The sequence below is a fragment of the Manacus vitellinus genome, unplaced genomic scaffold, assembly GCF_001715985.3.
Source record: "Manacus vitellinus isolate BGI_N305 unplaced genomic scaffold, ASM171598v3 scaffold_0_pilon, whole genome shotgun sequence".
NCBI lineage: Eukaryota > Metazoa > Chordata > Aves > Passeriformes > Pipridae > Manacus > Manacus vitellinus.
The window spans coordinates 49,468,566-49,483,728 of NW_021938789.1; the positions used below are offsets into that span (position 1 = coordinate 49,468,566).

A 15,163-nucleotide genomic window follows, 5' to 3' on the forward strand; every position below is an offset into this window, starting at 1 on the left:
CCCGAGCACCCCTGTGGTGGGCAGCGAGCTCCTGAGCTGCACCGTGCTTTAGATTGTCACCTCTGGGAAGTGGCTGAGGGAGCTGGGGCTGCTTAACTTGGAGAAGAGGAGGCTTGGGGGAGACCTTCTCGCTCTCTACAACTACCTGAACAGAGGTTGTAGGCAGGTGGGGCTTGGTCTCTTCTCCCAGGCAAGCAGTGACGGGACAAGAGGACATAGTATTAAGCTGTGCCAGGGGAGGTTTAGGTTGGACATCAGGACGAATTTCTTCACAGAAGGGGTGATTAGACATTAGAATGGGCTGCGCAGGGTGGTGGTGGAGGCACCGTTCCTGGAGGTGTTCAAGGAAAGACTGGACGTGGCACTCAGAGCCACGGACTAGTTACTTGTTGGTTTTCAGTCATAGATTGGACTTGATAATCTCAGAGGTTTTGTCCAACCTCGTTGATTCTGTCATTCCTTGGGGCAGCAGGTGCGGGAGGCATGTGCTGAGAGTGCTGCACATCCTGGAGCACTAAGGGGCCCAGTAAACCAGAGCTGGCCTGCATGCTCCCTTGCCAGTGGGGATGGTGCCTGATCCACACGCCTTGTCCTGTTCCTATCAGTTAGGGGTGTCCTCCAGTTCAGAGAATCCAGGGGGTGGACTGGTGAGCATCTATAGGCCAAACCAAGCTGCCTGGAGGTGAGACTTACCTGAGATGTATTGTCAGTCTTAGCACCACTTGGCTTTGAGATCCTTCACCAAACTAAAGGTGAGAGCAGGTCTCAAGCCGGTGGATGGCTCCTTTTTGCTGCCCTGACTTTAGAAGCTGGTAGTTTATGGGAGCAGCTGTAGTTCAACCTCTGACTTTGTGTTCCTGTGTTTCACCAAAAAGTTGGAGAAGCAATTTTTTTTTCTTGTTCGTCAGAGCTTAAATGTACCAGTTAGTCAAGAGACCCAAAGGTACCTTCTGGGTTTTTTTTTCCAGGAACAACCCTGAACCTGTTGAAATTTCCTATTATTAATCCTACGTGTGACAGAATATTCCGAAGGCAGGAGAGGCTGAAAGAGGAGGCAACAAAAACAGAAGATGAGTTAAGCAGTGAAGAAAAAAAGCACCTTAATCACCTTAAAAAGCAAGGCTACCTAGTGGGTGAGTATTGCCTGAGTAACAGTATTGCCACTCAATATTACACTCTTTGTGTAATATTGCATTACACAAAGGATTGTTAACTCCTTAGTTTGCTGTAGAATCCAGCTGTTTGCAAGTAATTCCTTCCCACACTGATAAGAACTCATTTCTGTTTAATTACTGGAAGAACATGTTATCTGTAGAAGTAGTTAAAAATTTCCAAGCTTGCTTTTAATTTATTTTGGCTGCTGTTTGCTCCTAGAGTAATGGGAGCAAGACCTGTATCTCCTCCATAAAGCAGCATCATTAGCACTTCATTTGGGTACTTACTTGTTAACTGCTGTAGTAGCCTTGCAGAAGTTTCCTCTGTGCAATGCACTCATTGCAATGCAATGAACTGAGCTGGCAAATTCCGACAACTTAGTAGTTTACAAGGACATCGCACTATGGGCCATCTCTCATTCCTAAAGGAAGAAAACAAGTTTAATTTTTAAATAGTCACGTTTTGGGGTGCAGGACATGGTGGTTCTACATCACTTCAGTATGTGCCCAAAAGAGGGAGTTTACAGAAGATAGCTCTGTTTTTGCAATAATTTTGTGTTTGGAAGTCTGAGGCACTGAAAAAAGAAGGCAGCTTGCTTTACCGTTAATCGGAAATAATGGAGTGTCTGTGATCTGGTCCCTGCTGAGATTTTGGGGCTTGAGGAATCCTAGACAAGAATTATAGAAAGGATTTCTTATCATTTTGGCTTCTGAATGCACAAATTTCTAGTCACATAGTGTCTTTATCACCTTTATGTTACTGATATGCATCTTTTAAGCCAGGAAAGGGGCAGATGTTCAATTGAGGGAAAGCCAAGTTAATAAATATAATTACCAGGAAACCTTTCATTTTAATCCAGGAAGAGTTGGAAGAACATTTCAACGGCAGAAAGCTAGCCCTGTGGTTGAATTTGATCCTGACATGCTCTCCTACAGCATGGATGAAGATCCCAAACATTCCCCTAAGAAGCGTGAGAAAAGGGAGGAGTTCACACACAATGAAGTGAAGGATGCTCGGTGGTGTTTCGACACTCCAGGAATTGTAAAGGAAGACTGTGTAGGTACTCTGTGGTGCTGTTTCGGGATGACAGGGTTCGGTAGGACTGTTCTTCTTTAGCTGTGCCTGTGGAAGAGTATTTATGCTGCAGTCCTGGGATTAGGATTCTTTTGGTTTGGGAATTGTGTTAAGATATGGTTTGCACTTACTTGAGAAGGTTTCATGTGGTAATGTTGCGTTTCTGAATTGTATATACTGCCAGCTTTGCAAAGAGCTGTAGGACTGTGTCATCAATCTTCTGTAATCTCTGAATGAGGGGAAATGAGCAAGAGCACTCTAAGCAAGTTTATACCAGCATCATCCAATGAAGCTGGCATTTTTTGAGCTCTTCCAGTCTACTGAAAAGATGGAGCTTGGGATGATAACCAGAGTTGTATGACTGAACCAAATCTTAGAGAAAGCATTCTCCTGAAGCTAACAGAATCTATGTTGTTCCTGTTAATGGCTCCAGTAGGTCTGGCTTACATCAGCGTTTCAGTAGAGCAATGGCTCTACTGAAGTCAGTGCTGATAGAGTGCACATGTCCAAAACAGTTTTGGATTTTTGATTGCTTTGATGCCCATGCAGGGCTGCAGGTCATCTTTTGGGGAAGATTAAAAAGTACAGGGAGATGGAAAAGTTCTGAAGATAACAAAGTGCTAGAACTGTACTGCTTTCATGAAGACTAGAAAATTACTGATTTTTGACTGCTGTGTGCCAGACCATAATTTACTCTACAGTGGCACTTAGCTCTCTAGGTGAGCCAGGAGATGGAAAGAAAGGAGGAGGAGAGGAAGACAGGGCAGCAGGAGCATTTGGGAACCCTCACAGATGGGAAAGCTTGTTTCACTGTGCTCAGGGTACAGATCCATGCTGTGAGTTAGGCTGGTCATCCTGCAGTTTGAGTCGTTCCACACTGTGATCCAGGACTTTTTCTCTAGTGAGATACTTTGAGATTAGCTTTGCTAGTAGTATTGATTTGGCACTTTGTGTCACTATCTAAGTGGGGTTACTCAAATGTCATAGCTGAAGGTGGTCTCCAGTTCTGCACATGACTGCAGTTGTGCTAAAACACAGTAAATCTTGGGTAACCTTGTTTCAGCCAAACCCTGGATTCTCACATTCATGCCCAGCAGGCTGCTTACAGCTGTTACATTTTGACATGGACCCTGCATTGCCATGGAGAATGGTGATAGCCTTACCTCTTCTATTTCTCACTTACTATGTGGAAGAATTGAACTGTTCTGTCAGACGTTCTTTACACTGCTTTACTTGGTCCTTTTCCTCTATCAATATAGTGCCAAAACTAATTTCATTGTCCCCATTGAAACATCTGGAATGAATTGTGGCAGTACAATTTATTTTGCAGGTTTTGAATCTCCTAACAGAGAAAGAAGTAAAGCTGGTTTTGCCAACAGTTGCCATTGTTCCACGGACCTTCATTCTCAAGCCAGGAACGACCTTGTTTTTAGCAGCCTTGGGACGTATAGACTACTTACAGGTAAGGGAAGAAAGGATTTTGGGAGCAGCTGCTTCATTTCTTACTGTAGTACTAGACATGAAAGGCTTTTTGGGTAACTTTCCCAGACCCTTTTTTGCTGCTTTGAGATGATGACTCTGTTAATAAATCAGTGCATAAGATCAGAATGCCTTGGGAATGCCAGAATTAACTGGGAAAATAAGCGGGTTTCCTCATTTCTGTGTTTTGTGAAAGCTGGCTACCAGGAGAGAAAAGCATGGACATTTTTCTTTCCTGACACAGACTTCTGAAGAATTTGCCTGAGGAAGTAATTAATTGCATATGTATTTTAGTTTCTATGAAGATATTTTTAAAAGGTACTGTGTATCCCCACTGCCAATAATTTCTTCCATTTATTATAAATCCCCTACCATACACCTTTACTGAACTGTGTGGAGCTGACCTCCAATGATATTTCTTCTACATAGGCGTTATCATAAGTGCTAGAACCTTTTCTCAGTAGTTTGCCCTGTTCTGGGGGTGTGTATGGCTATTCCTGTGTTTCAGTGAGCTTTCCAAGATCACCATAGAAATGTTGAATTGGTACTTTGCTAAGGACATTCTTGACCTGCTGAAAGAAAACCAGAAAGGTGGAGGGAGCAGGATTCTGTAAGTAATAATGTACTGGTATGGCAGGATAGCTCCATCATAATTAAGGTGAAAATCCAGAGCCCTGTTCCAAAAACCAGCTTGGCAGGACAGATAGTAATGCCCTGCTCAGAGGCAAAGATCTCTCTGGGATGATTTGCCTGAGCTGAGCAGCTGTGATGGTGGGAGATGGGGCATTGGGCGTGCTTTGAGGCAGGATGGTGAAGCTGTGGGTGCTTCTGTCCTGAAAGCTCAACTCCCCAGTTGATATAAACCCTGGCTGCTCCACAGTGGCAGAGGCAAGGACCCCTCGGACAGGGAGGGGACATCAGGCAAACAGGTTTTTAACACGCAGGAAAGAAACGGGGCAGGAGAGAGAAATTCAGGACTGCTTTTCTGTTACCATAATTAACATCCTCTTGTTATTTATTTCTACCACCTTAGGAGTCTTTCTGCTGTGCCTTTTGTAACCGGTCTTGTCTATCTCGTATTGTCCTCTTTAGCCACCAGCGCGCTTGTAGCAAATGTGGGTAGAGCCCTCCCCAAATCTTCGTTCGCGAAGCCCAGCCATGATGCTTATTTATTTCAGGGAGAAAAGTCTGCCTGGTTTTCTGTCGTGGCTTCTAACCTGTTGCCAGTCCACGTCACTACCCTGAGTAACGCAGATGCCATCTACGAGAAGCACGCTGGCCGAGAGTTACTAAAGGTGAGAGGAGATGCTGTGGGGGGCTCTTGGCTGCAGGCAAGCAGCTGTCCTGTCTGGGGCACAACTGACAGGGAAAATCCACACATATCAGGAGTTTGGGACTTCTGCAATGGAAACGTGCAGTGTGGAGCACTGCACTTGCAAAGACTGCGTGGCTGCAGGTGTGATAGGAGAGAGCACTTGAGATGGTGTGTTTTCAGGAGAGCTTCTGTTTCTGGCATTCAGGCTGATAAGATGTGCAGTGGTCTGCTCTCTGATACTTGGCTCTTCTTGAACTGGCTTTAAGTGCAGGCAGCAATAGGGATATTTTCCATGGCAAACCTTCAGACTGGGGTTTCAGCACAGATTGCAGTTGAAAAATGTACCTTTCTTATTCTTTCCCTGCTGGATCCTCTGCACACCTCTTCATCTTTCGGTGGTCTGACTTCTTCCTTGGTATGACAACGTACTGTGTAGCACTTGCAGATTGTTGGGAGATGGGGTGAACTGTCCCTGTCCTGGCATTCCCATTCTTGTGCACATGGAGAACAAGTGCTGTCACTCACATCAAGGTGGCTGGCCTGAGCCACCAGCTGTGTCCTGCAGTGGGCGCTCCATCTTTGCTCACCTCCCACGCGGTTCCTCTGAATGTGATCCTGATTCTGTTCTGGCAAACCTGAAATAGCTCCTGTAGATTATTGAAGCCAGCTCTTAATTGGCTAACAAATGTCTCATATGTTTATTCCCTCTTGTGCCTTGCTTGCCAGTTTAAGGTAGGAGTGCTGAAGGATTTCTTGAGTATGAAATCTTTTCTCCGTATTTTGATGTTAGGTTCCCATGGGTGGGGAAGAGCGAATGAAAGAGTTCCCCCCACTTGTCCCTCAGGACATTACACTGAAAGGAATTGGTACCACTGAGGCAGTTGCAGATATCAAGCTTTCCTCTGCAGGTAATTTAATATTTCTTCATTAGTTTGCTTTGCAGAGTCTACATCCTAGAAACATTGATGGGAAGAGACCTCTGAAGAGGTGAAGCTATATTTCCTGCTCAGAGCAGGACTGTCAACAACACAAAATCACAGCAGCCATGGCTTTGTCCAGCTGAGGCTTGGCAACCTCCAGGAATGGAGATTGACAGCCATGTTTGTACAGGACAGCTACAATGGAGTGCTTTATGTTCTGGCTGCCATACAGGTTCCACAGCATTAGGAATGGCTGTGACACTGTTGGCTGTCCAGGGCCATTGATAGGAAAGCTTTATTGCATTTTTGGTAGTTCCAACCATCCTTCTTCAGTTTACCAGGAAAGAGCTATGTCTAGGGCGAGTAAGATGTGGCTTTAGGTGCTGCCTTCTATTCGGAAAGAGCTGGATATGACCTTTGAGCTTGGTTTCTCAAAGAAATCACACGTAGGTAAGCTCAGGTTCTCAGCCACTATGGGAGGCAGTAGTTTGTGTCAGAACCCTCATTCTGATCCTGGGGACTTGTCTCACTGTCTGTATTCCTTTTGGCTGTGCAGGATGGGTGGCAGTGACAGCTCATGCAGAAGAGGAATTGCTACTCCGAGCTTATACTCCCAAGGGCACCGCGTTGGTGGTGCGGGAGCCTCCCCTTTTGCCTTACATCAGTTCCATCCGAGGGTCCCGGATCGCAGGCACCGCTGCCTACAGGACCAAAAAGCCTCCCTCCCTTGTGGAAAACCTGAAAACCACGGGGAACAGATAGCACTTCTTGTCATCTGAACAAGGCAGAAGATCCTCTGGAGAACCTTGTTGCTTATTGATATTCAGAAGACCTTGGACTCCTTTTAAAAGGCAGACACGCTTTGGAAAGCAGGTGTAGGGGGAGCTCCATAAGTTCATACCTGATGCAGTTGCTGAACTGCAGCCATTTTGAATGAGCTGAGTGGCTGGTACCTTGCTGTGAGAGGTGAAACAGCTTCTCCCTGGGATCTACCAGTATCTATGAGCAAATCCCTTTACCTGTCCCCTCTTGAAATACGGGATGGAAACTCACCTGCCTGACCTGGGCTGGCTCCACTGCTCCTAGAGTAGACAGCTTGTTGCAGACACGCTCCTTCAGGTCAGAAATTGTCACCTTGTTCTTGGAGGCTTTAAAGTGTTTCCACAGTTACCGAGGTGGAGGGAATTGGAAAGAACGGGGAATGCCCTGTCATGGTTGTGACTCTCCTCATTGTAGTGGCTGATACTGATTCAACATCGACCTTTCACTCCTTCAGAATCTGAGGCAGATGAGGATGTGCAGTGCCCTGCTTTTGGACACAGGAGAGGTGAATCAATGAAAAACAGGTCTGCAGATGTGCGTGAAGAGGAAACTTACAACTCACTGCTTTGATTTGGTTTCTGCAGATTGTGTAAAGGTTTTTGAAACTGAGGGTGTAAAATAAAACTTTTCAAATACATTCTTTTGTAACCTTTTCAAATAGTTGACAAAGCACTCTTGTGTGGGCATGAGCATCTTGACAAATACATGAAAGCTCCAACGCGATAATACCTGTGCTAAATCTGCAGAGTGCGAGAGAGACATAACCAGCCAGTTTGCTGAAGAAGAGGCAAAAAAGAGTATTTTCTAATCTCTCCTTACCAATACTCTCACTTTTCCCTGTTCTGTTTTACCCACCCAAACTACTGATGTCACAACCCATCAATCAGGGACACAGTACATGTTGTAAATTCTCATCAGGCTGAACAAAGACACCAGGCCTGTGCCAGGGAGCTCCTGTGCTTTATGGTACCATCACCATAACTCTGGCAACCAGGCCAGGAGTTAGACTCAAAAGGTCTTGGCCAAGAAACCCTTACATTTTTTACAGTACACTTCTCAGAATGGTGGCTAACAAGCCCTTAATTTCTTACAGTACACTTCAGTAAGTTCTCAACTCCCACAAGAGTATGGTGCCCAACCTGCCTAGCACAGCTGATGAGGAGCTGCTCCTGCAGGAGGTGACAGCAAAGGTCCACTGTCTCGGCGTGCTGGCTGCAGCCTTCCTGTCCCACCCAAGTGTGGCTGCTCAGCGGTCTCTGGATGGCTCATGCCTCGAGTAAATGCTGGTGGGGTGGCTGCCTGGAAGAGCAGGCTTAGGCCTGATGGGAAAGGCTGCTGAGTGTGTTTTCAGAAGGCAGCTGGTCTGGGCTTCACCTGCATGTGTGCAGGTGAAGGTGGTGGTGGGTTTTCTGCAGACTCCTCTGCAGAACCGCAACTTCTCTGTTGTTCCAGATGCTGCTTCATGTTTGCTGCTGGAAGTGCTGTGGCTCCTGTGCCTCCCCAGCTGGTGTCCAGAATAAAACGATCTTTTCCCTCCTCTGACTCTGCCATTGGATATTTTAGAGAGCTGTGGGTGGTGGCCGTGCAGGTGCTTCAGGGGTGTCAGGGGCTGGGCCCCACCATTTGAGAAGGATGAGAAGGTCCCCAAATGCCTCCAGTGGAAAAGTCTTCTCTTTTGTACTTGCCATGGGTATGTGGTTCAACTTGGTTATGGCTGCATGCTTTAAAAAGGAAATAAGGTGTATTTTCAGCACCCTAATAATAAAAGTCAGTGAAAAATTAAATAAAATGGTATTCAACTGAAATTTAGAGGAGTGATGTGCCAAAGGCAGCTTCTTTGCGCAGAAAAGTACTGAGTGGTGGGATCACCACACTGTGCACTTGGAAGGCTTAAAAATTTGGGTGGTATGGCATAAGGAGAGATAGGAGAAAGACTGAAAGCAGGAACAAAGGTCACTTGTTACTGACAGGAAGCACCAACAGAAAATGTGCTTCCTTAAGGTCTTGATATGCTAATGGTGTCCCCCTTGATGAGTTTAGGGAGAGATTGGAGGAGATGGGATATGAAATAGGCTGCAATACTAAAGAGAGAATGAATTAAAGTGTAGGCAAATGAGGTTAGTTGAGAAGACAAATGAGACAGCAATGTGGTCTGCTAAAAATGAGTAAAATCCTGATTAGTTGTGTCCTGACACAAGAAGTTAGGGAACTGACTAAACAGTGGATGATATGCTACCTCCAAGGTTGAAAGAACATTTGCTAATGTTGCTGTTGAAGTTGCTGTTGTACTAGGGAGAAAATGGGAAAAGAAAAAGCATCAAAGAAGGTAGTAGGAGAAGATAGGATGCTCCTTCTTTTCTCTCCTGTCTTATACTTTGTAAAATGAAATTATGGCTGCATGGAGGAACTCTTGTTTCTTCTTCATTTCCATAGCTTAAATCACTAGTAATAATGCATTTATATTGCACAAAAAAAGAAGAATTAATGTTTTGGAAGAAAAATAGTAATAACACTACTTTCAGTAAAGTTCTCTTTTAAAAAAAACTCTAGTATTTTAATCTATGGAGCAATCCTGGCTCTTTCTGGGTGATCAAACACCTCAATTGTATTTGGTAGTGATCCTAAAGCTTGGCATATAAATTTTTGATGCAACAGATCTGAGTGAGTTTTGTTTCTGTAGCTGCATAGGTAACAGATGTTATTATTTATTGTAATTCCTGAGATGGAAAGTGTCTATCTTGGCTGCGAGCCTAGTCTAACTTTACAGTTCTTCCAGTTAGGAAAGCTTTTTGTCTACCACCTGTGAATCTTCTTTTGGAACTGAATCACACTTGAAGGTATTTTCTTTCCAGGAAGTGTGTCTTTTAGAGGATTGCAAGATAAATTCACGTTTTCATATAATAGTTATAGTCCTGATTGACATCGTCTTCAGTTAGAAAAGCCAATACTGAGTTTAGAAATTAGTCCTGGAATAAAGCTACTGTTGCTTTTGACATTGCGTAAATTGTTTCAGTGGGCAGAATGATGTAATTTCTGTAGTTTCAGTTCGTGTGTGTATCTCACTGATGTTCATGAATAGAAAGAAAACCAGAAAAAATCCATGTGATCACTTGGTAATTGATGAATCAACCCCTACTTGGGAGGTGCCACTGATGAAAAGGTAATGAAATGCATCATTGAGACACAGTCCCAATCTGAAAACAACAGCTGTAGGAACTCAGCTTCAAAATAAGATCTAAACTCATGCACAGAAAGTGTAAGACCCTGTTCAGTGTCAGAAGTGGGCATGAGTGTTTTGGCTGGTTTTTTTTGGTTGGTTGGTTGGTTGGTTTTTTCAGTCAAGTAGCACTTATTCACATGTCTACAGCCTCTGGAGCATCAAAAAAGGGTGTGGTTTTCTTTGTGGAGTGAGTCCAGCTTTAGGACTACACTGGGAAAAAACAATACTGTTGCTAGGACATGGGATGGAAAATCCAGAAGTAGAATATTGTATCACTAGGTACCTGTATAATATTGTATTACTAGGTACTCCATGACAGGCTTGGTGAAAGTGCCTATCAGCTCTAATTTGCAAAAGAAATGGTCAATGAAAGTCAAGAAAGACTTAAAAAAATTTACATAGTAAAAAATTATTACTCAGTCTTTTTTCTTACTAAGGCTCGGAAAAAAAAAATTCCACTGACCACGCAGCAGTCAGTACTACTCAATGTTGAGGTAAGTATATAGATTAAATAATAAAGCATGGATGGAATGCCAGTATTTATTCTAACCTCTTTCATGTTTTCAGCTAGAGGCCACAGTGAAATTAAGAAGGACCAAGTTTAAAAATAGTAAGTGGACTTCTCAGTGCAGTGTGTGCATAACCATGGAAACACAAGCCTTTGAGAGACCAGGGTAAAGAACGTTGGGAAAGAAAACAAGTTTTGTGGGTGGAAAACATCTACGTTTTCATTCAGGAAAACTAAAAAAATATTCTAACCCCTTAGAATTTATGGCATAAATTGGCTTTGATTACCTAGACAATGAAGATGTTTCCTTTATCTGCACATATATCATGTGTGTTTAAAGACTTCTGGACCTTATTCTGAACTCTCTGCTATGTCTAACATGTCTAACTGAAAGAGAGGATACTGAATTACATGAATCACAGGTGTGTTGATGGTGATTTTTATGATACCAAGATTGTAAATCTCATTTGAAGAAAAGGTGACAGAGTAGTTGGACTCATTGAAGAATCATGTGCTGGTGAAGTGTTGTGGTTTAAGTTACCAGCTGGGCTGGTAAGTAAGCACCACACAGCCGCTTGCTCCCCCCCATCCCCATCCCCATCCCCAGTGGAACAGGGAGGAAAATCAGAAGTAGAACTCGTATGTTGAGATAAGAACAGTTTAATAATTGAAACAGAGTAAAATCCAATATGAATACAAATAGTAATACTAACACTAATACTAATACTAATACAAACACTAATAGTAATACTAATGCAAATCCTAATTGTAACAGTAGTAAAACGAAGAAAGAGATGAAACCCAAGCAAAACAAGCAATGTACAATGCAGTTGCTCACCACCTGCTGGTGGTGATGCCCTGTGCCCTAATCGACTCCTAAGCGCCCCCTCCTCTGTGTGACTCCCCCAGGGTATACACTGGGGATGAGGCTCCTTCAGTTTTGTTCTGAGTTCCACCCATCGATGGAACTGGAGGAAGGCATGCCAAAACCCTTCCTCTGTCTTCTGGCCTCCCACAGCTGGTTTGCTGCATTGATCACAGTCGTCAGGCCGGAGAGGGGCAAGGCTGAGAGTAAAAATGGATGCTGCCCAAAGGAAAAGAAAAGAAATGAACCATTACTTTCCAAACTCAGTTCCTCACGAGCTCAAGCAGTATTCCTTGGGTTACCAGAAATGTGCAGAAACAGGACTGAGGGGACCATCCGCACCTCTGTCTTCATGTCCAGGACCTTGTTATGACAGGCAGATGTTGCCCATGATCCTATTAACCCCTTTCTCAAGCTCAGTGGAATATTTGCCCTGCCAGGGCTGTGGGAATGCTGCTTGCTGTCCCAGGGCTTTGGTCCTTTCAGGAAACTCAAAATACTTACTTAGGTTCTTCTTTCCTAAAGACATGGGCTATTCTAGTCGTCAGAAAAGATGAGGAGCATAAGCTGCTCCTCAGGAAACTCAAGGTCACCAAGAAATGTTTATCCCAGTAGGATTTGGGCTCACGGAGAGCTCCCCCCAGCCCCGTCCTTCCCACAGCCAAGTTCTCAGACCACTTGGCAGGCACTGATTTTATTGGGTTCCTCTACCACCAGCACCATTTCAGGGCTCCGTTCCTGGCATTAGGAACCAGACAAAACTGAACAGGCTCCCTTAGATCCAAATCAGGGCCACCAAAATGATCAGAGGACAGAGAACTTCTGGGGATTAATACGAGGCGGGGGCACCTGATGCCTTGGAGTTTAGCAGACGAGAACACCGATGCATGGGACAGTTGTGTGACTGGCAGCCACTTTGCATTTTACCTGCAGAAGTTTCTCAGCAGACCATCGACTGTCCTCGTCTGCCTGCAAGCAGCAGTTCAGAAAGTCCTGCAATGCAGGGGACAGTTTCTCGCGGCTTTGCAGCTCCGGTATCCCCTTTGAAATGATGAGCTGCATGGCCTGGAGGAAAAGGAAACACGGGACTTTACCTCTTTCTTTCATCTCCCTAACTGCTCCCACAGACCCCATTTTTGACGCTCCATCCTCCAGTGGCAGTTTCTTCCCGGGCAGAGGGTTCAAAATGATTTTTCGATACCAAGAAAAAGGCCCCAGTGCAGCCACAGGTCTTCCAACATCCAAATGATCTTGCCTTGACAGCTGATTTCATTGGCTGACCAAGTGAGGAGGAACTCCATCAGCAAAAGCCCCTTTTGCTTCTCTGAGGATGGACTTTACAGGCTTTACAGGTTATTTTCAAGAGTGATGCAACTAAAGCTATAGAGGATGTGGATGTGCTCTGGGGCCTTTTTTTTGTTGCCTTGGCCTTGGTTGAACTAGTTCAATCTGGTGGGAACGGTATTTTTCTCAATGGAGGCAAAACATGGGACAGATGAGAAGGACAGTGGTTATCTGGTAGTATTTGCACCTTACCCTGTGAGGAAGCTCCCAAAAATAAGGAGGTTCTCCTTCCAGCATTTCTATCACTGTGATGCCCAGTGCCCAAATATCCACTTTGGGTCCGTATTCTTCTTTAGTTAGATATTCGGGGGCCATCCAGTGAGCTGTGCCGACGACTGAGCTTCGTTTGCTCTGCTCAGGTGTGATGCGAGCAGCGAGACCAAAATCAGCTGAGGACAAAAGCCAGTATCATGAAAGCCAGCCTGAATCATGAAGCCAAGTGCAAGAATTGCCCACTAGAAGCCTGAGGAGGCTGAACCCAGCAGGAAAAGCGGCCATGCTCTGTTTCCTCAGGGCTGTAGCCAAGGACACCTTGTTCCTCTCTGCACGTTGCAAGTGTGCTCTCAGCTTGTAGCAGTGCTCCCTGCACTCTCAGAGGCACTGCTTTTTGGGAACTGGCAGGCAGTCTCCAGCAGCCCCACGTGCCGCATCCCAGGAACAGCACGGCTGAGCAAGAACACCTACCCAACTTGACGGATCCGTCCATTCCAAGAAGAATGTTATCGCCTTTGAGATCCCTGTGGATCACTTGGTGGCAATGGAGGAAGGCCAGTGCTTGCAGGCACTGAGAGAGAAAAAAGAAACAGGAGAGTAAAAATGAATGACCCAATTTCCTCAGCCAAGAAGGGCAATGGCTTTAAAGTTTTCAGTTCTAGGTGAACGGTGAGGACTGGCAGACCATGGTGGTGTCAAGAGGAAGAGCTTGCTGCTGCCTCCGCACTAGTAAACCCCTAACTTTCTAAGGGAAGGCACATTCCCTTTGGAGGTTTGGAAAGAGAAATGGCAAGTGTTGTCATGCTGCACCCCTGCAGACACAGACAAAATGACTGCTGCTGCAGTGCGTGGGCTCTCTCCATGCAGAGGGTAAATCATGGTTTGCGAAAACAGAGAAACTCCCTCTCCTGAGGGGATCAAGTGGATTGCTTTTGGGTGCGAGGCTGCAGGACCAAGATCTTATTGCTAGCTGGAAGAGCAGACTTGGAAGTAGCATTTTAGTAATTTTGCAGATGCAAACACTGTTTTGGGTGGAATGCTCTGCCTTTCAGCTGAGGACTGTGACAAATGAGTTTCTGTTTTTCTCTGCTGTTAGTATAAAATTCTGCCACCAGCATGTTTGCACTTACAGGCAGGGAATGCAGTAGAGACAGGCTCCAGGCAAATGATTTGGCAAAGTTGCGAATAGTAAATAAAATAAGAAAAAAGAGAGAGGGTACAGCAAGTGTTGTACTGGCAGGCCATTCACTGAAGATGCTCTTTCTTCTCCGTATTGGAAAAGCAACACGGAAACAAAGCTCTAACCATGAAATCACTCCTGTTCTTGCTGCTTGTTTAGAAGTCCCAGCCTGCCCAAACAATGGAAGCCCCAGTGGCATCCCTTACCTCTCGAGAGACAGCTGCCATCATTCCTTCACTCATGCTTATTTCCTTAACAACATCGCTTAAGGAGCCTCCGTCTAGGTATTCCATCACTATCCACAGTTTATCTCTAACCAGGTAGCTGAAAGAAGAAAACAATGGCATGGAGAATGGGCATAGCTAAATTACCCTACCTAAATACTGAAGTTGATTTCTGTTCTTGGAAGAGTCGGGAATGAACACGGAATAAAATGCAGAGACATTCCTCCTAGGCTATACACTCCTTGGAACCTGTGTAGTCTAAGTGAGAAAGGCACATCCATGAAAACTGAGATGTCTCAGATGGCAAGGGAGTGAAAAATGCAGGGAAATAATTTCTATGACGATTAATCAGCAGTTGTCATAAGAGACAGAAAATATGATCAACTTAAAAAGACTCCCCAAACAAACAGCAAAACCAACCTGGTAGTAATGAACTTCCAGGCTGTTGTTTTAGGAAGATAGGGATGACTTGAAACAATGCATGCCAGAAAAGATGAATGCAGACAAAATGCACTCTCCTCCCATACATTGTATAGGAATAGATAAAAAATAATACTAGAAAGCTGACTTCTCTGCCAGAGACCAAAGGGGGTTCTTTTAACCTTTGGCTTGCAGTCTGTAAAGGAACAGTCACATGATCATACCCAAACTACTTGCCTGTCTAAATAGTTAACAATATTTGGATGCTTGTTGTCCCTCATGACAAGGAGCTCATCGACAATTTGTTCCTTTTTGAGCTGTTTTTGGAGACACACTTGCTTTATGGCCACCTAAAATGACATTGAAAACCATTAACTTGGGAAGTCTCTTGCACAAGATCAGACCAAAATTTGATTTTGCAACT

General features: G+C 44.7%; 2 protein-coding genes across 2 annotated transcripts in view; one reads left to right on the forward strand and one right to left on the reverse strand.

Annotated features, from left to right (window-relative positions):
• The first annotated feature begins 566 nt into the window (after positions 1-566).
• NOA1 (nitric oxide associated 1) lies at positions 567-8,307 on the forward strand. Its single transcript, XM_029959559.1, has 7 exons — positions 567-647; positions 929-1,133; positions 2,015-2,211; positions 3,560-3,691; positions 4,887-5,003; positions 5,814-5,931; positions 6,500-8,307. Exons 1-7 carry the CDS (start codon positions 567-569, stop codon positions 6,703-6,705), a joined length of 1,056 nt encoding a protein of 351 aa, XP_029815419.1. The 3' UTR covers positions 6,706-8,307.
• Positions 8,308-11,227: 2,920 nt separating this feature from the next.
• The window catches only part of LOC108642553 (serine/threonine-protein kinase PAK 1-like), an 8,104-nt gene continuing 4,168 nt past the window's right edge, over positions 11,228-15,163 (reverse strand). Inside the window, exons 3-7 of the mRNA XM_029959563.1 lie at positions 14,977-15,089; positions 14,302-14,419; positions 13,387-13,486; positions 12,286-13,091; positions 11,228-11,577 (exon numbers count right to left, since the gene is read on the reverse strand). Coding sequence (XP_029815423.1) covers positions 12,829-13,091; positions 13,387-13,486; positions 14,302-14,419; positions 14,977-15,089 — 594 coding nt within the window. The 3' untranslated portion in view covers positions 11,228-11,577; positions 12,286-12,828. The remainder of the gene's footprint in view (positions 11,578-12,285; positions 13,092-13,386; positions 13,487-14,301; positions 14,420-14,976; positions 15,090-15,163) is intronic.